This window comes from Cynara cardunculus, assembly GCF_001531365.2.
Source record: "Cynara cardunculus var. scolymus isolate 2C chromosome LG 9, CcrdV1, whole genome shotgun sequence".
In the NCBI taxonomy this organism is placed as follows: domain Eukaryota; kingdom Viridiplantae; phylum Streptophyta; class Magnoliopsida; order Asterales; family Asteraceae; genus Cynara; species Cynara cardunculus.
This window is the reverse complement of record NC_037536.1, coordinates 11893333-11914911: the sequence shown is the minus strand read 5'-3', so window position 1 is coordinate 11914911 and position 21579 is coordinate 11893333. Positions and strand designations below refer to the sequence as shown.

General features: G+C 37.9%; 1 protein-coding gene across 2 annotated transcripts; it reads right to left on the bottom strand.

Moving 5' to 3' along the window:
• Positions 1-461: 461 nt before the first annotated feature.
• On the bottom strand, positions 462-19491 carry LOC112517894 (E3 UFM1-protein ligase 1 homolog). Of its 2 annotated transcripts, XM_025125268.1 has the most exons (20): positions 19184-19491; positions 18792-19103; positions 13494-13760; positions 13321-13368; positions 12490-12555; positions 12244-12347; positions 6043-6136; positions 5895-5951; positions 4597-5047; positions 4368-4519; positions 4142-4207; positions 3995-4063; positions 3810-3902; positions 3607-3672; positions 3003-3049; positions 2811-2874; positions 2226-2303; positions 2046-2108; positions 1316-1408; positions 462-896 (listed from the first exon to the last, which is right to left on the bottom strand). In XM_025125268.1, exons 1-20 carry the CDS (start codon positions 19355-19357, stop codon positions 798-800), a joined length of 2463 nt encoding a protein of 820 aa, XP_024981036.1. In that variant the 5' UTR covers positions 19358-19491; the 3' UTR covers positions 462-797. The 2 variants fall into 2 exon arrangements, with proteins under 2 accessions (XP_024981036.1, XP_024981037.1); XM_025125269.1 differs by lacking the exons at positions 2811-2874; positions 3003-3049.
• Positions 19492-21579: the final 2088 nt, after the last annotated feature.

The window sequence follows — 21579 nt, the reverse complement described above, 5'->3', positions numbered from 1 at the left end:
GTTTTGGATGATTTCCCCTAAAATAACTGATTGAAGATTGTGTCAAAAAAATGTTTGGAAATTGATTGTATTCAAGTGAAATTTGTATGTAGTTGCCATTAATCAACAAATCGATCTATAATCTAAATACATGTGTAACAAGACTTGCAGAAATATTGGAACGACCCTGAAACCAAATACCATATTAGGGTTATATCAAATGAGAACAAATTGATAATTTTTTAGTTTTATCCCATCTTGTTTCACCTATTTTAGTGTTACAAAAATAGCTTTTTATATCCTACCCAACCCCTGTCTCATGTCACATCAAACGTGGAACAATAAATTTTGTCCTGTCTAATCTCATATACCAAACATAACCTAACACTTACCAGGTAAGAGACGCTTATGAACAATATTACTTGTTAGGCTAAAACCATGTGGACAGATGGCAAAATGGTTGCTAAAATTAACATTTTACCTCCTTCCAAGGAATGATTGAAAAATGTCATCAAAATGAAAAAAAGAACATGGAAACACGAATCTAACACAAAAGAGAGGTTTATTTTCCAAGTGGTTTATGGGTTTTGTGAAACCATCTCTCCTGTATTTGTGTTTGATCTTACTTCTAAATTCACGTCAATGAGGTTTTCCAACTCCATAAATTCATCTATTTTTGCATCGACGACAAGACTCCAAATGGCGTTACCCATTAATAAATAACCACCAAAACTCTAGAGAAAAAACGTTAGTTTGACGTTCCTTTCTACCTGTTTTTTGTCGTATCAAGATCCATTTTGGGTTCTTTGATGAAGAAGCTATTGTGAAGGCCGAGAGACTAGGGCTTTCAAAGCGGGCATTAACCTCTCCAGGAGCTCCTTTTTGCTCAAAGTTCTGTCCGATGTACAATCTTCTTCCTAATGTATATAAATATAACATACATATAACAACAGTAAAATACGAGTGAAATCTTTTAACCCAAAAGATGCAAAACTTTCTACTTTTGGTCATCCTAAAAGGATCCAACATTTGCAAATTTACCTATTTACCCATTAGCAATCATTTTGAGATGTTGACGAAAAACTTTCATCAACCTCAGCGATACATTTAGGTATATAACCTTGAATGAGATTTTAGTTAAATCCATGACCTGCTGATGAATATGAAGCCATCTTTTCTCTAAATAGGTTACGAGGTCATGAATTTTTTAACTAAAATCTTATATAAGATTATAGGCCAAAAAACTAACAAATACAAAACCATTCAGATTTCAAATGGTCTAATATCAATAAATATTATTCAAAAAACCAACATAACATAATAGAGAATGACTTACATCGCCCGTTGATGCTGATATTAGGGTCAAAAGTGTCACTGTTGCAGCATGGTACTCTTCTAGAGTTTTGTATGCTGAATCATCTAGTTTATCCTGAGATATCGAACACATAATGGTTAAGAAAATATCTGACCAAGGAAAACCATAAATACACGAATAGCATCCCTTATTTCTTGTCACCAGTTATAACTAATTTTTTGCTAATTGATATCACAATGCTGCTTATGTCATAACTACAGGCAATGGCGTTGAAATATTTGATGAATTAGTTGTGTGATTAGTTTTATATACGGTTCCGGCAAAAGGTCTCGGATGGAACTAAATGGCCAATGGTAGATGTAAAGAGATAAAAGGTTCAATGTGGTAATACATGGTCATAAGAGTATGTTTCTTTCTAACACAAGAATGCCTCAAAATCTGTCAGAAGGTTGTGCATTTAAAACCAACTGTCAGAAGGTTATTCCTAAATAACCCAAGATAGGAGTATATACGACACCCAGAAGCGCCCTGCCTCTGACCTGACCCCTCTCACACACAAGAATAACCTTCTCTCTATTTTTTCCAGAAGATGCAAGGATAATGTATAGGTCAAGTAGTACAATTTTTGCAAATGGGTAGAGAAGACTCTATGATGCAATTCAGTTTAGAGACAAAAGAAGCACACTAGCTGCCAGAAGTCCTTTAAAAACTTGTGCATGAACTTGCAGAAGAACCAAGAAAAGCTTTATACCTTCAATTTAGAAATTGCAACTGAAATAGTCCTCCCCGGTGCTTGAAGAGCTCTTGCGTAAAACTATGACCAAAAACAACAAAGTCAGCAAATGAAAAGCACACATCAGAATGTAAAATTCCGGTGTATACTTGATTCAAATTGGTAATGGAATAAGCATGAAATATAGGTTGTGTGAACCTGTATATAAAGTAGAGAAACAACTTTAGGCAGAATGGCGACGGGATCAGTTTCAGCAGAAACCTGAGCTGACAAATCCTGAAATGTTTCAAAGGAGTTTCATGTAACAAATACTGAATGACATGATGTAAGAGCAACAGCCGATAGGCATGGTCCCATGATATAGCCAGCATCTTGGCTTTCAGCACTCTACATGATAATAAATAGAGTCCGATTATAAAAACACCATTCCCAGTTTCTCTCACATAATCTTTCACTTAACGAAATTTCTTCTTTCTTTTTAACCTTCCAATTCTGCTTCTTACCCTGTTTGTACATCTGTCAAACACATACAGAAAGCTAAACGAAAACAAAGTAGTAATAACATCTCATTTGTCAAGCTTCTCCTACCTCTCAAACACCTAAATATGTGTCTTCACACACACACACATCTGTATGTGCGCATATATATATATATACATACATACATACATACATATAGTTGAAGCACAATATTAAACAGTCACTGGAACTAGAAGCTCGACGACAAAGAAAAACCATCCATTGTTCCCTTTTTCATGTTTTAACAGCCTCAAGGAAAGATACCTTGCGATACGAATGGAGAAGAGTTCTTTCCAATTTCTTGTCAAGCTTTTTCACGGTTAACCCACTATAGACATGGGAAAATGATACACATTGGTAAGTTTTTTCACAGTTAACTCACTATAGACATGGAAAAAGAGGAAACTTTAGAAAAAACACCAAAAGATTGACAAAGATTTAGAGTATTTTTCCTACCACTCATCTGCAAGTGCTCTTAGTGTTGTCATGTATGCTTCAACATGCTGTCACATAAAAGATTGGAGAACACAATATCTTATACGAGGTTAAGAAATAAATATAAAGGAAATGATTAAAGAAGAATTTGGCAGTGTTAGAAGTCGACTAAAGTGAAGGGTATCAATGTAGAAGCTAAGTAATCTCAAGGTACAATCTCAGAAACTAAACATTCATGTGAGTGATAAAGAATGATGAAGTATATATCATAGAACTACCAGTGTTTGTGCCCCTATTTTAAAAGTTTAATCAAGAGAACAAGGTAAAATAATGATGTTATAGCCTTATGCGTGACAAAGAAAATTTCAATTGAACAAATTGTTCAGGTCTCACTCCAGAAGTCCAGAACAAAGAGAACCCTCTCTTAACATTGTTTTACATTTTGCAAAAGATGTTCCTTCTACAAAGTCAGAATAAAAATATATTGAATATATTTTATTTCTACCACATGTATAAGTTTTCTGCTATTAACATATACAAGAATGCAAGAATGTCTAGGCATTGCTTTACTGGGAAGTGTTCAACTCTTCACACATAGTGAATGTGATTCTGAAATAGGACTGACCTTTCCTTCCAAAGCTTCAATAACTGCAATAGCCTTTACAGATAGAGGTCCGTCAAATTTCTTTGCCTATCATCGTATGAGGCAAAAAGATCAATTAATGTAACAACAGAATAGAAGAAAAAACAAAAACAAAAGGTCTAAATAAGCAAAGAAACAATAGTTCAAAGATTACACCAAAATATAAATTATATAAGTTCTCATACCAGAGCAATTCGGTCCCCAGAGGTAAGCGAAATCGATTCTGGATTGTCAGTGTCTTGAATGTCTAAACCATTTTTCAGCTTATTGAGCATATCCTGACGAGGAACATAATCAGTCACACGAGTCTAGTCGCATTGCATGGGCTCTAAGATAATAAAATTACAATGCAAAGATTCGTATTCGTTACCATATTTGATAAGAGCATGTCTACCATAGGGGCAGCTGTAGTTCTTAGTAAATGTCGGTGCAAAAGCGCCTGTAGCATCAAAGTGAGCAACTGTTCGGTCCATAAAGGCCATAATAATCATGCCTAGAATTTAAGTTATATGGTTACCAAGGTTGATGGGTTGTCTTCAAACAAATCTAGACCTTTCTCGTATAACTGCATATTTAGTGATGACTGCAACAGAGAGGTGCAAGGGACATTAGAAGACAGCATAACTATTACCCAAATTGATCTTTATGACACAAAATCATAAATTTATCTAGCATGCCACGAAAATGAGTTACAAGGACAGGAATCAACAAGCTGAGGTAACAGAGGGCGAGACCTGGCTTACCTCATCAAGTTTCTTTTGCAAATTATCAAGCAGACGTTTAATTTTTTGTCCATTATCTGTTAATGCAGCCTTTCTTCTCTCGTTCCATGCATTGAGCAGCATGGGTCGTAAATGACTAGCTAAGGGTACAAGAACTGTCTCCGAATCAATGCCTACAATATCAGACACTCTGGTCACAAATGAAAAAACACATACATAAGGAGGCTAAATAGGACAGCGCTGAACTCACCTTGTTCTTCAAAGTCTGGAACAAGTTCAGTTATCTTTTGACATAGTTCTTCTTCTGAAAAAATACCAAGGCTTTCCTCTTTTATTTTATCAACATCTTTCTTGGCATTTGATTTCGAGTCAGGCCCAAGTGACGAAGATGCAACCTTGCCTTTTCTCTGGTTTTTCTTTGATTTAGCAGGAACAGGTTCTTGATTATCTGAACTGTTATCAACTGCACCTGCCTTTGAATTTATGTTGGGTTTCCCCTTTTTTCTCTTTGATCCTCTATCTGCTGCTTGTTTGTTAGAACCACTTTCACTACTTGTGTCATTGAAATCAGCCGGAGCACCACTTGTTTCCTGTCCTGATTTAGCAACTTTGGTGACATGCCAGTCATCAGCAAGTCCAGTGCTAGATGGCCCAGAAAAATTAATGGTATCCAAATCTTTCTCCATACGTTCATACAGATCCTGCAAAAATAATACACAAAGCATTTTAACCAGAAAAATTGGGCAGGATTTGCTACCTTAGCCCAGTCGAAGCCCCACTAACTCCATAATAAATTTCTTTGCAATTAGCAAATACTCACAATGCACAAACACAATTTCTCTACCCAAACACCAGGAACTAAAGATGATTACAAGACCTTAAATGAACAACTACACCATTGGATGTGTTCCTTAGCCAATAATTTAACATTTCTCTCTCCGGATTTCAACCATCTTCAAATTAAGCACCTAATTCTTTCAAGATTATTAGATGTGACATCTAAGCCTAAAGGAAGACCAACAGAAGGGTGCTAAGCAAATAAATACAAAAAAGATAACAATGATAATATGGCTATATGGTAGGAGGGAAACATAACTCATACATAATGACGGTAATGGCATTGGCATGAGATGGTTCATGTCCAAACCAACCAGGGCACCAAAAACAAGTGACTCCATCTGCAGTAATTGTAGTTCTGTGGGGAGAAGACTTGACTTAGCATCTCTTAATTGCTTATTAGAGAAGTAATAATTTGCAGTCTAACGGAAGAGCTTGGGATGCCGTCTGAGGTCTACTTAGAAGCAGAGAAACCCAAGAAATTAAGTTAACATTCCAGCTACCTGTCTTGTTAACTGAATGCAGCGAGCAATGTAATATGTTTGATATGCTTAGGGAAATAGATATGACTTCATCCAGCATGAGCTACCTTCTGTGTCTAACATCTCTAGTACAATTGCTACTCATGTTATATAAACAACAGTACATGGAAAATATTACCAAAACTACCATTTAGTATAGAGGATGCAATTATCGCAAAAGTCCTTGTACCTTGACAAATCCAGTGCTGAAAACATATGAGTCCCCCAAAATGAGAGCTTTATTAGCCTGAAAAAGAAACAATAACAAATAATTAAGTAAGGTTGTCAATCCATCAGGCTTGTGAACCAAAATAGAATTTTTTGATAGAAAAAAATACTTTAAGTGTCGTCTGTACAGATGGACAAAGAGACAGCATCTTATGTGCATCCTGTGGACCAAAGGATGCTGGTAAAACCGAAAGCGAATCAATCCTGCATTGAGATAGTGAGGAACTTGGTGAACATATCCTTCCAACAAAAACCTATCTGTCCCAACATATTTATTAAGAGGCAGGAAGTTTATTTGTACAAGTTTCAGCATAAGTAATGCAACATCCCGTCGAAGGGAATAAGTGAATAACAAAAAATGTTATGGTGAAGAAACTTGTATAAGAAGCAAGGAAATGTATAAAAAGTGTATCCTATGACCAAGGTTAAATTTCTTACGATCCATAATCTATGCTCTTTTAGTGGCAGGTTTCATTCATCATATGATGGGGAATGAGAAATTAAAGATAAAATTGATACAAAAATTCAATGGAGGAAGGAGGCTGTTTGATTGAAAATATAACGAAAGGAAATTACACGCAAACCTTCCAGGGAATCTTCCCTTCTCGTAGCACTAAGGCTAGAGCCAATTATCAATAAGAGAAAACAAAGATGCCCCTCATACGACACCACCCCTCCTCTAAAAAAACTCTCTCCTCCAACCGTTTTAGCCACTTTCAGATTGCCCCTTTTTAGCCCTTCTTTTATAAGTCTTTTAACACTTGAGGACTGTGGATTATCTTATCTTGATCCCTATCATTACTCCCCTCTTCCAAACATCCAGAAATTGGTTTTGAATTGTTACTGCATCTTCCCAAGTAGCTTCATCCACAGATTGCCCCTTCCATTTGATAAACCATTGTAAGACTGTGTCGTGCTGAACCAGGACTGTACGTTCAGCCACAACGTGTTCTGGGACCGGCACATCCTCAACAGTTGCTTCTAGTTCTGGAGGTAAGATTGATTCTACCTTGTGGGGAGACACAGCCTTTTTAAGCAACGAAACATGAAAAACAGGATGAACATGTGACTCGGGAGGAAGTTGAACTTTATAAGCCACTGGACCTATTCGCTCCAACACTTGAAAAGGCCCAAAGAAACGTGCGGCTAACTTTTGATTGATACGTTGGACTACCGTCATTTGATGATACGGCTTAAGCTTAACGTATACCCATTCCCCTATTCCGAAGCTAACATCTTTCCATTTCTTATCAGCTTGTTCCTTCATAGTTGATTGAGAATTACTTAAATGAGCTCTAAGCTGTTTAATTGCCTCATCACGATCACGAAGTTCCTGCCCAACGGCTTCCACCCTTACTTCTCCAGGAACGAATTGTACTACCGATGGTGGTTTCCTTTCATAGACAATTTCAAACCGAGATTTGCCTGTTGAAACATGGAACGAAGAATTGTACCAAAATTCGGCCCACGGGACCCAGGATGACCAAGACCGCGGTTGGTCAGTTGCAAAACAACGGAGATATGATTCTAAGCAGCGATTTATAACCTCTGTTTGACCATCAGACTCCGAATGATATGCAGAACTCATGTGCAATTTCGTGCCCTGTAATCGAAAAATCTCTTATAAAAAATGGCTTAGAAAGAGAGGGTCTCTATCACTTACTATAGACTTCGAAATTCCATGATGTCGTATAACTTCACGAACAAAAATTTCAGCCACAGATCGTGCTGAATAAGGATGTTTTAACAAGATGAAATGACTATGCTTCGAGAGTCTGTCAACCACTACCAAGACCGCATCAAATCCTTTTGACTTGGGTAATCCCAAGATAAAGTCCATAGGTAAGTGTTCCCATATTGCTTCAGGAATCGTGAGAGGTTGTAACAATCCTCCCGACATAGTGGAACTGGCCTTACAACGCTGACTAACGTCACACGCTCGCACGAATTGTTGGACTCTTGCTACCATTCCCGGCCAATAAAGGTTGGACGCCAATCTTCGATAAGTCCGCAAATACCCAGAATCCCCTCTTGATGCAGTGAGGTGAAATTCAGATAACAATCCCGAAATGAATTTGGAAGTTCGTGGAATTACCAATCTGCCCTTGTAATAAAGTATGCCCTGTTTAACCTCATAACCAGGGTAATCATTCGGATTAAGAGTCCATCCTTGAACAATCTTTTTCAACCCCACATCTTCTTTTGCTTCATCAATTAACTGAGACCCTTGAACCCAAATTGGTTTTGACATCAAATGACATAGTTCTCCTTCATCAYCTCTTCGAGACAGTGCATCGGCAACTCTGTTTTCTTTGCTCGGTTTATAACAAATGTCAAAATTGTAACCCAATAGCTTTGCAATCCAATTCTGTTGGCCCGGGGTTGTAATTCTTTGTTGAAGCAGAAATTTTGAACTCTTTTGTTCTGTGTATACCACGAAATGTGTACCTAACAGATAGGCTCTCACAACTAAGACCAACGCCATAATTTCTCGTTCATAAGCCAATTTATTCAGATTTTGTTCGCTAAGAGCTTTACTGAAGTATGCAATGGGTTTTTGTTGTTGCATTAACACTGCACCAATTCCTCTACTCGAAGCGTCACACTCCACCACAAATGGCAAATTAAAGTCCGGTAAAGCTAAAACCGGAGCAGAAATCATCGCCTGTTTTAGCCCTTCAAAGGCTAACTACGCATCGTGAATCCATTGAAAAGCATCTTTCTTGGTCAAATCTGTCAAAGGCTTTGCTATACTCTCATAGTTTCGGATAAACTTTCTGTAATATCCGGTCAGGCCTAAAAATCCCCTTAGCCTCTAAATCTTTTTAGGAGATGGCCACTCGAGAACTGCGACTATTTTATCCGGATCCATAGCCACTCCATCTCCTGAAATTATGTGACCCAAATAATCGATCGAAGATTGACCAAAAGAACATTTCTTTTGGTTGACCACAAACAGATTGATCATTAAGATGTGCAACACCAAAGTCAAGTCTTCGATATGTTGAGACCACGAAGAACCGTAAACCAATATGTCATCAAAAAAGACCACCACCAATTTTACGAAGGATAGGTCTGAATATATCATTCATAACCGCCAGAAAGGTGGCTGGAGCATTGGTTAAGCCGAAAGGCATCACCAAATACTCGTAATGGCCATCATGAGTTCTGAAAGCAGTTTTCTCAATACTATCAGGTTTCATACGAATCTGATTATAACCCGATTTTAGGTCAAGTTTAGAAAAGAATTGAGCCCCTTTTAGTTCATCCAATAATTCCTCAACTACCGCAATAGGAAACTTGTCTGGAAGAGTAACTTTGTTAAGAGTGCGGTAATCCACACACATGCGTCACGAATTATCCTTCTTTTTAACCAAAATAACAGGACTCGAAAAAGCACTCTTGCTAGGTCGAATCATTCCCAGTGCTAATAATTCCCTTACCTGTTTTTCAATTTCTTCCTTCTGAACATGGGGGTATCTATACGGCCTCACACAGATGGGTTCATGGGGAGTTATTAGAATGATACTATGATCGTGAATCCGGTTTGGGGGCAATCCTTTAGAATCATCAAAAACATATTTGAATTGATCGAAAACCTCAGTAATTCCAGTGTTTGAGGACTAGATAAGGAAGACGATGTATGGATCTTCCCGGGTAATGTATTTTCCGACCAGAAAGCATTAGAGTGGTCCTCTAGRGATAACCAACTGTGCAAGGAAGACTGTGTTCCGAGAGCCCCAGACATTCCTTGAATACAATTAGAGACCCCTTGGAACATAAATCGCATGGATTGATGTTCCCAATTATGTACCACATYACCTAAGGTCCTAAGCCATTCCATACCCAACACCAAATCCAGATGCCCCATGTCAAATAACAAGACCTCTATGGTAAACTCACACGACTCTATCATCACTTTGAGATTGGGACACATTTGAGTAACCAACACCTTATTTCCATCTCCTAATTGTATCCGGATACCCGGAATGAATATCACAGAAGACCCAACGCCATAACCAATTTCTAGGAGTTAAAATTATGGGTAGCTCCACTTTCTACCAGTATAACCAAAGGAATACCTGAAATGGTGCCTTCAAACTTCAGGGTCTTACCACCCGAACTTCCACTTGAAGTTGCCCCCAAAAACTCCAATGAATTGCAACTTTCTGTGGGAAAATTTTCAGTGTCCAAAACATCTGGGTCCTTCCACGTTGTGAATTTCTCCTTCTGTCTCCGCCAATTCATCATCCCCCAAAAGTAAATCCGCAATTTACCTCCAGGCCCAAACTGTTGCCCACAGCGAAAGCACAATCCTTTCTTCCTCGTTCATCCCACTCAGAACGAGTAAGAGAACGAACCTCATGATTCTTATTAAACAGGTTCCCAAATTCAGTCGAAGCACTAACTAGCAGGCGAAAAATAGGGAAGGGTTTTTTTGGATCTAATTGTGAGGCCTGTGGTTTAGTTAGAGAGGAATTGGACTGAACCCCTCGTGATTCAGGTCGGCCCAAAAACGTAACTCGATCAGTGCCCCCAAAATTCAATCCAGGTCCAGGTCCAGGTCCCTGTGATACCGAAAACGATATTGGGAATTATTTCCCAACAAAGGATGAAACATCTCTTCCACATCTTTCGCCAAATACATAGCATCTAAACAAGATTTGGGTCGGTGTAATCGCACCCATTGTTTGACGTCATCACATAAACCCGCCAAAAAATATCCCAACGATTGTTCTTCCGGTAACCAAGAGATTAGGAATAACAAATATTCAAAATCATCAATGTAATCATGTATATAGGATACCTGTTTGATTGTTGCCAATTTTTCAAAAGGATTCTGGATTTCAAGATCACTGAAACGTTGGAGAAGTTCTTCGGTTAGTTGGTTCCAAGTAATTGCTTCATAAACTTGCTTCACAATAGTAAACCAGTGAACTGCTACCCCCGTCATGCTTAATTGTGCGAGTCGGATACGCGATTCGATGGGAGTATTGTTGATTTCGAAGTATAACTCAGCCTTTGGGATCCATCCCTGTGGATCGAAACAAGAGAATTCTGGCATTTTCACCTTCTTCACAGCCCACGGAAGAGTGTCCAGTTGAGACGGTGATCCACCTTGAGAGTGAATGACACCTCCGGGAAAAACCGAAGAACCCCATGAAGAAGACGTATCTAAGATGGGAGAATTACTGACAACGCCCTGAGAACCACTGCCATCAAGAGAAGGTTGTTTCTCTTGTTTTGCCACCTACGCCATAACGAACTTTTGGAATTCAGCTTCACCCTTCATCTCGGTTTCAATAGCCTGGATCGATGTTTTAATCTCCAAAACATCCGATTGCAGCTTCTGAATTTGTTCCTCATGTTGATCTACACGATTTTGCTAAGAATGAGTCTCCATTTGAAGCATCGGAAGATCACAAGCAGGTCGGACTAATGATGGGGAATGAGAAATTAAAGATAAAATTGATACAAAAATTCAATGGAGGAAGGAGGTTTTTTGATTGAAAATGGAATGAAAGGAAATTACACGCAAACTTTCCAGGGAATCTTCCCTTCTCGTAGCACTAAGGCTAGCCAATTATCAATAATAGAAAACAAAGATGTCTCTCATACGACACCTCCCCTCCTCTGAAAAACTCTCTCCTCCAACCGTTTTAGCCACTTTCAAATTGCCCCTTTTTAGCCCTTCTTTTATACGTCTTTAACACTTGAGGACTGTGGATTATTTTATCTCGATCCCTATCATCATATATAAACAAAATAGTCCAATACTTCAGCCTAAGACCTTAAAACACACGAAAAGGGAAGGGAAAAGGAACTAGTTCTTTTAAACGAGTAGCTAATAGTTCACACCGTTAATCACTGGTTTCCCAAGAACATGAGTTTCTTGAGGTTCTGCATACAAAATTAGTCCCAAAGCTTAATATGTTATACATACATCAGCAGAAACTCTAAAAGATTTGGTGAAGCGCATTGAAAATAACATCAGCCTTAAGCACCTCTAATATAATCGGATTTTATTATTTAGAAGTTGTACTTAATAGATGGCATTTCAGTTGCACAGAGTTCTACAGCATATACAATCTAATCAATATATCGGCCACTACATATTTACACCTCAACAAGTAATTCATCAATATAAAGAACAAGTAAAAACATCAAAGGTACAGCAATAACAAAGGCAAAATTTTAGTTGGCATCTTTTTAGTACCGCGGCAGAGCATCGCCTTAACCTTAGAGTGTTGCTAATATCCTCAAGAGGGAAACAGTAGAAAAGGAGAAAAATGCTGTAGCAGATCCCTTACCAGCTACCACGTTCTATGGCATCCTCTACAGCAGCATCCAGCATCTCAACAGTCGATGGGTGAACAAATAAAGTAACCAAGGGTATACCTTCAGGATACCTGGACTAAATTCACATGCATGACCACAATCTTGATCAGGTAAATATTACAAGAAGTTTTCCTTTGATCTTATAAAACTATATTCATATGGAGTTATTCCCCTCAAAGATATTTCCAGCACATTAAAATACAAGAGACCTATAATACCTGCAGAAACTGAATGGGTTGTGTAATTCCAAGTTTATGCAGAGCTTCATAGCTGACAACAGAGTTCTGTAACATACAGCAAGATTTAGTTCAAAATATCTCACTGAGAAAAAGTAAAAAAGGGGCATGCAGACAAGCTGCATAAAAACATGCTCCAGCTAAATTTTTGGGACATCATTTCCTACCTAGTACACTTCAACTTCCCTAAAATTAAAATATTTAGCATTCTCATACTCGTTAGCAGGTTGTACCATTCAGTTGTTTGAAGACCAGTTAAACGTTTATCAGCATGCCAAAAACAGTCTTCCATGAAAAAAATGTTAATGTTTCTATGGAAATATGCTGACTATCAAACTCATCCAACTATTTAGCTTAAGAAATTAGGCCCAACTTCTTTTATCACCTTCAATGCTTCTCTGGCTTAAAACAAATCGAGGTGCATAAATAGGGCAGACCTAAACAGAGTGCAAAAGCCAGCACATACTTGGGGCAAAGAATAAGTGCAAAAAGGAAGTCTTAACACTACAGTCTTACAATAGTAGAAGTGAGGAATGTGAATCACCCCGCTCATCCAAAAATTAAATTGTCCAAGGGACATCCAACAATTCCTATCAAGCATTCAAAATTGGTCATCCACAAGGATAGAACACAAAATAATTACTTTCCATAGTCGAACAATAAATTAGAAACTTACCATCTTTCCCCTATTATTGATTTTCTGACTCAAAAAACTTATAAGTAAGTTAAGAAAGATGTTGACAATAAAGGCATTGAAGGGATACATGTACCCGAATTGTGGATACAACAGGATTATTAACTATGACTTCATACCTGTGAAAAGAAAGAATCCACGCATTCCTTTTGAGCAATGGCAAACACCTGCATGATGTAATTACTAAACTAGATTACCAAATCAGGACTCAGACAATAAAGAGAAAGATGTGTGAATTTTAAGAAGGCCAACAAAATCAAGAATAAATTATAGCAGACCGTTAATCACTTACACTGGGTGTCCAGTGAACTCCAGCACGAACTGATCCAAGAACTTGCCCTTCCTTCACCAACCCATTGAACATTGATTGGAAAAATGATCCTTCAACAGCCACACCGCTTGCACCATCCATTTCTTGTAGTAATAACTGTAACGACCCCCACAATGCTGACAAGTTCATAGGTACAGTGATACCCCTAGCAGCCCCACGGACCATTGCATTAACGCGTGCAACATATGCTGGTGTGTACAGTTGTCCACCTTCAAGTCTACCTTTTATCTACATGTCATACAACAATATAGTACTCATCAGGTGTATTAGACCGCTTTACATATTATTCAAGTGAATGAAAGCTTGAAGCTTTAAGAAACATAAAGCATGTTGCTTTCTGCTTATAAGCTATAACAAAATATCACAATAAAAACCAACTGCCTTGAGATGATCTGATGCAGTAATACCATCTTTCCTACCAAGTTTGATGTAATATACACCATGAATAATGTAATACTACTACATCCGCCATTCCTACTAAATTTATTAAACCTCCTTCATTCCTCTTCTCATGGTTCCCAGCACGAACTTATCATCATATAGTGATAGACACTAAAAACATAAAGATTTGTCTATAAATGTGACTTTCTTTCATTCATCTTATTTTGTTACTTACCCTCAGACTACAAATAGGCACAAACTGTTGAGAAAGAGTCTGACCAGGTMATTTGCAGATTAGTTTTTAGTCGTGAATAAACTCCTGTTTTGTAGGAGTAGTTTGTTCAACTCTCTTGTTTTTAGCTTYAGTAGTTTACGTTCTTTTAGCTCCTTTTGTTAGCTGTAAATGCTCTATTTAAGAGCCTCCTTTCTATTCAATAAGATACCAAATTGGTTTTGGTCATTCTGTGATATAGTTCAAAAGCTATTCCAGTTTACAAGTGGTATCAGAGCCCTATTACTGGACCTGATCAAGAGTGCAAAGAAAGAGAGACAAACGAGAAAGAAAAGAAGAGAAAGAAATGGCAGAAGGAAAAGGGTTCGTACAGCCCTCGATACCAAAGTTCGATGGTTATTACGACCATTGGGCCAGATTGATGGAGAACTTCATAAGATCGAAGGAGTATTGGGATCTTATTGAACATGAGATCTCGAATGAAGGCGGATCTACACCAACGGAAGCACAACAGAAGGCGAGAAATGAGCAGATCTTAAGGGATTTGAAGCTGAAGAACTATCTGTATCAGGCAATTGATTGAGATGTTCTGGACACTATCCTAAATACAGATACATGCGGGTTCAAGGAAAGTCAAGCGAGCGCAGTTGCAGGCTCTAAGAAAAGATTTTGAAGTCCTAAGTATGAAGGAAGGAGAATCGGTCAATAGCTACTTTTCTCGGACACTGGCAGTAGCTAAAAAGATGAAGAGTTGCGGGGAGAAAGTCCAAGAGAATACCATTACTGAGAAAATTTTAAGGTCATTAACAATGAACTTCAATTATGTGGTATGTAGTATCGAAGAGTCAAATAACCTTGACACGTTGACCCTAGATGAATTACAAAGCAGTCTACTTGTCCATGAACAACGAATGAGGGTCAATGTTGAGGAAGAGCAATTCTCATAATTGCAACAGAAGAAAGATCGGTAAGTGGAAGAGGGCGTGGAAAAGCTAGGGGCTCGTTTAGAGGTGGTAGAGGACGAGGAAGAAGTTTCGGAAGGTCCATGGTAGAATGTTACAGATGTCATAAGTTAGGACATTTTCAGTACGAGTGCCCCACGTGGGAGAAGAGGCAAACTATGCTGAATTAGATGAGCATGAAGAGCTTCTCTTGATGGCATACCTTGAAAGGGAAGGAGCAAAAGTAGATCAGGTATGGTTTCTTGACTCCGGATGTTCAAATCATATGACAAGAGACATGAAATGGTTCACTGCCTTTGACGATGATTTTTCCCACACGATAAAATTGGGAAACAGTGCTCGTATGCAAGTAAAAGGGAAAGAAAGTGTTAAAATCAAAGTTGAAGGAAGAATTCATGTAGTTGATGACGTGTACTACATTCCCGAGTTAATGGCGAATTTATTGAGCATGGGACAACTACAAGAGAGAAAGTTGTCACTTTGGATACAAGACGGGCGCTGCAAGATATTTCACGAGAAATATGGGCTCATCTTACGATCAAATATGACAACAAATAGAATGTTTGTTCTATTGGGAGAAACTGTTCCTTCCTCTTGCTTACAAGCTACGCTAGAAGATGTAACAGACTTATGGCATCAAAGGTATGGGCACCTAAGCTATACCAACTTACAACTATTGTATGGCAACCAGATGGCGCGAGGGTTGCCTGAAGTGAAAAGTTTGAGCAAAGTATGTGAAGTTTGCAATAAAGGGAAGCAACATAGAGAAGCCATTTCAAAACATGTCAATTGGTGAGCAGAAGAATGACTGCAACTTGTTCACACAGATTTATGTGGACCAATTACTCCAACTACTTCAACTAACAAAAGGTACGTTTGAGCTTCATCGATGATTTTAGTCAAAAAAACTTGGGTTTACTTTTTGGCAGAAAAAGGTGCAATGTTCGAGTCTTTCAGAATCTTCAAAAGCCTGGTTGAGAAGGAGACCGGGACGAGCATTCGATGTCTAAGGAGTGATAGAGGTGGCGAGTTTAAATCAAATGAGTTCAACAAGTATTGTGCAGCAAATGGCATTAAAAAGCAACTCACCGCGGCCTTTACTCCCTAGCAAAACGGAGTGGCCGAGCGTAAGAATCGAACAATAATAAACATGGTTCGATGTTTGTTAAACAAGACAATGCCAAAGGTGTTTTGGGCAGAAGCGGCACAATGGAGTGTGCACATACTTAATAGATGGTCGACGACTGCAGTTAAAGGAAAGGCTCCATAAGAAGCCTGGACCGAGTTCAAACCAAATGTTGAACACTTCAGAATTTTTGGATGTGTTGCTCATGTACACATTCCAACAGAGAAACACTTAAAGTTGGATGACAAAAGTCTAAAATGTGTATTCCTCGGGGTAAGCGAAGAATAAAAAAACGTACAGGTTGTTTGATCCAGAAAAGAGAAAAATAGTCACTAGTAGAGAAGTGATTTTCGAAGAAAACCGAAGCTGGGATTGGGGGAGGAGCCTTGAAGATAAAGTCAAAAACATTTCAATATTGGGAGAAGAATCAACAGAGGAGCATGGTGAAAGCTCTCAGACCGAGTCACCATTGATGGCAAGTGAAGAGGAATTGTCTGGTCAAAGTTCGGTGCAACAAGTTCAACCAAACCCGCAACATGATCCACCTTCCGATAGCGGTGAAGGTGAACTTTCCAACCAAAGAATAGAGTCTATACGAGCAACTTGAGAAAGAGTTCATCCATCATATCTCCAAGATTATGAGAGTGGTGAGGGGTTATCCGAGGAGGAAGATCTAGCAATGTTTATGTGACATGATGATCCAACGAACTATCAAGAGGCCGTAAAAGAAGTAAAGTGGAGGAAGGCAATGGACTCAGAATTAGAATCCATCGAGAAAAATGGAACATGGGAGTTGGTAGACTTGCCACCTAGGAAACAAAGATCGGAGTAAAATGGGTATTTTGAACAAAGTTGAACGAGAAGGGAGAAGTTGATAAATATAGAGCCTGACTCGTAGTGAATGGCTACTCTCAAAGGTACGGAATTGACTATGATGAGGTATTTTCTCCTGTCTCTAGATGGGATACAATTCATATGTTATTAGCAGTGGCAGCAGGAAGAGGATGGAATGTATTTCACATGGACGTTAAAAGCACCTTCCTTCATGGAGACTTGAAAGAGGTTGTTTACTTTGAACAACCAGAAGGATATTCTCAAGAAGGTAAAGAAGACAAAGTCTATAGATTGAGGAAGGCCTTATACGGTCTCAAGCAAGCCCCCGGGCTTGGTATAGCAGGATCGAGGAGTATTTCTTGAGCAAAGGGTTCATGAAGTGCAGTCAGGAACTCACCCTTTTCATCAAGTGCGGAAGCAACGCAAGCCTCATACTAGTAAGTGTTTATGTAGATGATTTACTCTTTACATGGAATTGTCTAAAGCTATGCGAAGAATTCAAGAATTCCATGAAAAAGGAGTTCGATATGACAGACTTGAATTAAGTTTTTCATGGGGGTTGAGATACAACAAACTGAAGATGGAATCTTCCTTGGCCAGAAGAAGTACGCCCATAAGTAGTAACAAGGTTTGGCATGGAAAGGTGCAATGTTGTGAATAATCCTATTGTCCATGGATTGTCAAAAGAAGGAGGTGAAGCTGTCGATGCCACACTATACAAGCAACTGATCGGATGTTTGATGTATTTAACCACTACAAGACCGGACATCATGTATTTGTTGTGTTTTTTGAGCAGGTTTATGGCCTGTCCAAAAGTAGCGCACCAGCTTGCTGTAAAGAGAGTGCTTTGATACATCAAAGGGACCGTGGAGCTTAGGTTATACTACAAGAAAGGTTTTCAATGTGATCTAAAAGCCTATACGGACAGTGACTATACGGGAGATGCATATGGTGTGAAGAGCACTTCAGGATATGTGTTTCTAATGAGCGGCGCGGCTGTGGCATGGAGTTCAAGAAAACAACCGGTTGTTACCCTTTCCACCACAGAAGCGGAATTATTCGCAGCTTGTGCTTGTCAAAGCATTTGGATGAGGGGAATTCTCAAAAGCCTTAATCAGAATCAAAGTGCATTACAATTTTGTGCGATAATAGCTCCTCAATCAAGCTTTCAAAGAATCCTGTTTTCCACGAAAGGACTAAGCACATCAAACTATCAAAGTGAGATTCCACTTCCTGCGTGAGTTAGTCAAAGGAGAAATTCAGCTCGAGTATTGTGATACTAAGGAACAGGTTGCTGATATAATGACAAAGCCTGTGCAACTTGAGACCTTTTTCAAGCTTCACGAGATGTTCAGTGTTCGGAACTTCCATGTTGCAAACTGAGCTGCTTAACCAGGTTCAGTTTGGGGGAGGAATTGTTGAGAAAGAGTCTGACCGGGTAATTTGCAGATTAGTTTTTAGTCGTGAATAAACTCCTGTTTTGTAGGAGTAGTTTGTTCAACTCTCTTGTTTTTAGCTTCAGTAGTTTACGTTCTTTTAGCTCCTTTTGTTAGCTGTAAATGCTCTATTTAAGAGCCTCCTTTCTATTCAATAAGATATCAAATTGGTTTTGGTCATTGTGTGATATAGTTCAAAAGCTATTCCAATTTACAAGAAACGCAGTAACGCAACTCTACAAGATTTTAACGCTAAATAAAACAGAATCGAGAGATTTCCTGTATTACCCGGGTGCCAAGTCGAGGTTCCAACACGGTCACAAGCAACTCCGAACCAACTTGCAACTGAGCCGCAATCTCAGCAAGCGCAATCTGGCTGCATTCTTGCAGCCGATCGTTAATCTCCTCACAAACATTATTCCAATACCAATCCGATATTATTTCACCATTGATCAACATCAGCAACGAATCATCAGCTACAACAATCTGTGCTTGTTTCTCCACATGATACAAATCAACACCAACAATATCCGCAAGATCAATCAACGATACACGCCCTAATTTCTTTATCTCTGAGACAATCTCAATCCTTAGATGCTCCTAACACCCACAAGTCGAATTATCATAAGAAATTAGAACAAATGAATCAAAATTACACACAAGAAACCGACTGTACATACTGGAGTGATGTACTCTTTGCCGGATACAGTGTGGAGGAGATCGAAGTCGATTATATTGAGTTGTCGGAGCTTTTGAACCAATTCAACGACGTTTCGTTCTGATAAACGAATGCTTGATTTAGCTTGTTGAGCAGATTCAAATTGCCTTTGAAGTTCGAGCAATTCTTCATCCATCTCTTTGATTACTGATTTTCGATCACTTCAAAGCGTTGTGGTTCGAGGGTTTAAGCAAGAGACAAAGATGCAGCAGCAGTAGCAGATTCCTCAAACTTGATACCGATCATCGGTTACGTAAGTAAATTTGGGAGAAATAGAGATGCTCGTGATTTTATATTTAACTATAAAAAAATGTGACATTTATTTTTAATATATAGAAAATATATTAAAATTTAGATGTCAGATAAATACAAGAATAATAATAAAATAACTTTCAAATCACATATATTTTTATATAAAAATTATATGTAAAAATCACATTTGATTCAAGCAACTTTAGCTGTAACATGAGGCTACAGGCCATGTGATTCCAGCCACTTTGATTGTGTTATGAAGCCTAACCGGCTCAAAGTTTTTGATGTCCTAGACGAAAACGTTAAAACATGCTCCAACCAGGAAAAAAAGCAAATCTATTTTAAGGTTTGTAAAAGTGTTCAAATAGTGTTAGTCCATATCCAGTCATTTATTCGATTTCTTCCAATAAAATGGTGTAAAACTTTGTATTTTTTTTTATTTTCTTGAATCATAATATATACATACACACACATATGTATATGTATATATATATATATATATGTGTGTGTGTGTCATTTTTTATGATTTATTATTTATACATATATATATATATCATATACGAACTAATATAAGTTTATATATAATATCAATAAATATTATAACTAAAATAGCATTTGTTATCAAAAAAATTAAAATTATATAGACATCAAACTTACATAAATATAAATATTAAATACCAAATTTGTTGTATATTTCACCAACATCAGTTGGTGTAGAATTGTAGTGAAATTATGAGATATAAAAATGAGATTTGGTGATGATGAGATGTCATTTACCGAGCAACAAATTCACACTCAATTTCTTGAATAAACATTTTTGACAAAATTATACACATAACAAAAATAATAAGTTTTCAAGTATTATTATAGAGTCTTCTTAAAACAATAAGTTATACAAATATAAATTGTGCTATTAATTTTATTTCAATTAAATATTTATTGTTGTAAAAGCACGAAAAAAAATGAACTTTAAAGATTAATCGGAAGTGAAAAAAAGAAAACAGGGAATAGAGAGCAAAATATTAAAAGCGAAATATAGATAAATATAAACAAAATAATCTTTAGCTCGTTAGTAAAAGTCTCATGTTAGATGACTCGAGTTCAAATCTTTCTAATAACAATTCAATTAAATGACTATACAACTAGTATTGAGCTATTTGATGCCCTTGGGGTTGAGATACCGTGGGCTGCCGCCCGGGCTACCCACCCATAGGGTCGTCCCTGCATGAAGTCATGAGTCACGTCGCCCGCATATTTTTACGTTGACCATTAGCGTATGATCATATGTGATTTTACACATGAATTGATCATTTTCGTGTTCTTTTTATTTAGTTATTTAAATGGATAAAATGTTACAAAAAATTGGTTTAAATCCTATTTAAGGTTAAAAAAGAAAGGTTTTCTTATCGATTATCTTAATAAAGTTTTAAGATTTTCAGTTATGTGTTCATTTTGAAGGTAACCTTTTAACCTTATAACATTTATAGATATGATAAACCCAAAACTTAATCAAGGTTGGTCATCCAACGATTGATTGCAACTCCAGATCAGGTGGATCAGAAAATGAATGATCCACGAGAATTTAGAGCAAGGAGAGATATTGAGAGTACAAAGAACATAAAAGATGAGGAAGAAGGTAAATCTATTTCATATCTTCCAACTCGTACAATACTGAATATAAGGGAAAGGTAATAACAAAAATAACAACCCACTACAAGAGATGCTTACAACTGTCCGTATTTAGGTGAGATGCTGACATCTGTCAACCCACCAAATCTATTTATTTAAGACAGAATTACCCCCCTGAATTTTGAATCATAACAATGCCTTCCCCTTAAGAGAATCCTTGTCCCCAAGGATCAAATTTTGGATACTCCATGTCTATGGTGACAGCTTCTTCCCATGTGGCATCTTCTGCAGGTATTCCCATCCATTTCACTAGCCATTCAATGACTGTTTGTTGTGCCTCTTTACAGTTCTTTTTTCAAGGACTTGTTCAGGAATTCTTTCAGCTACACTGCCAGATATAGTCAAAGGAGCAGCCCCTCTAGGTGGAGGACCATGATGTTTTTTGAGTAGGGAGACATGAAAAGTGGGATGGATACT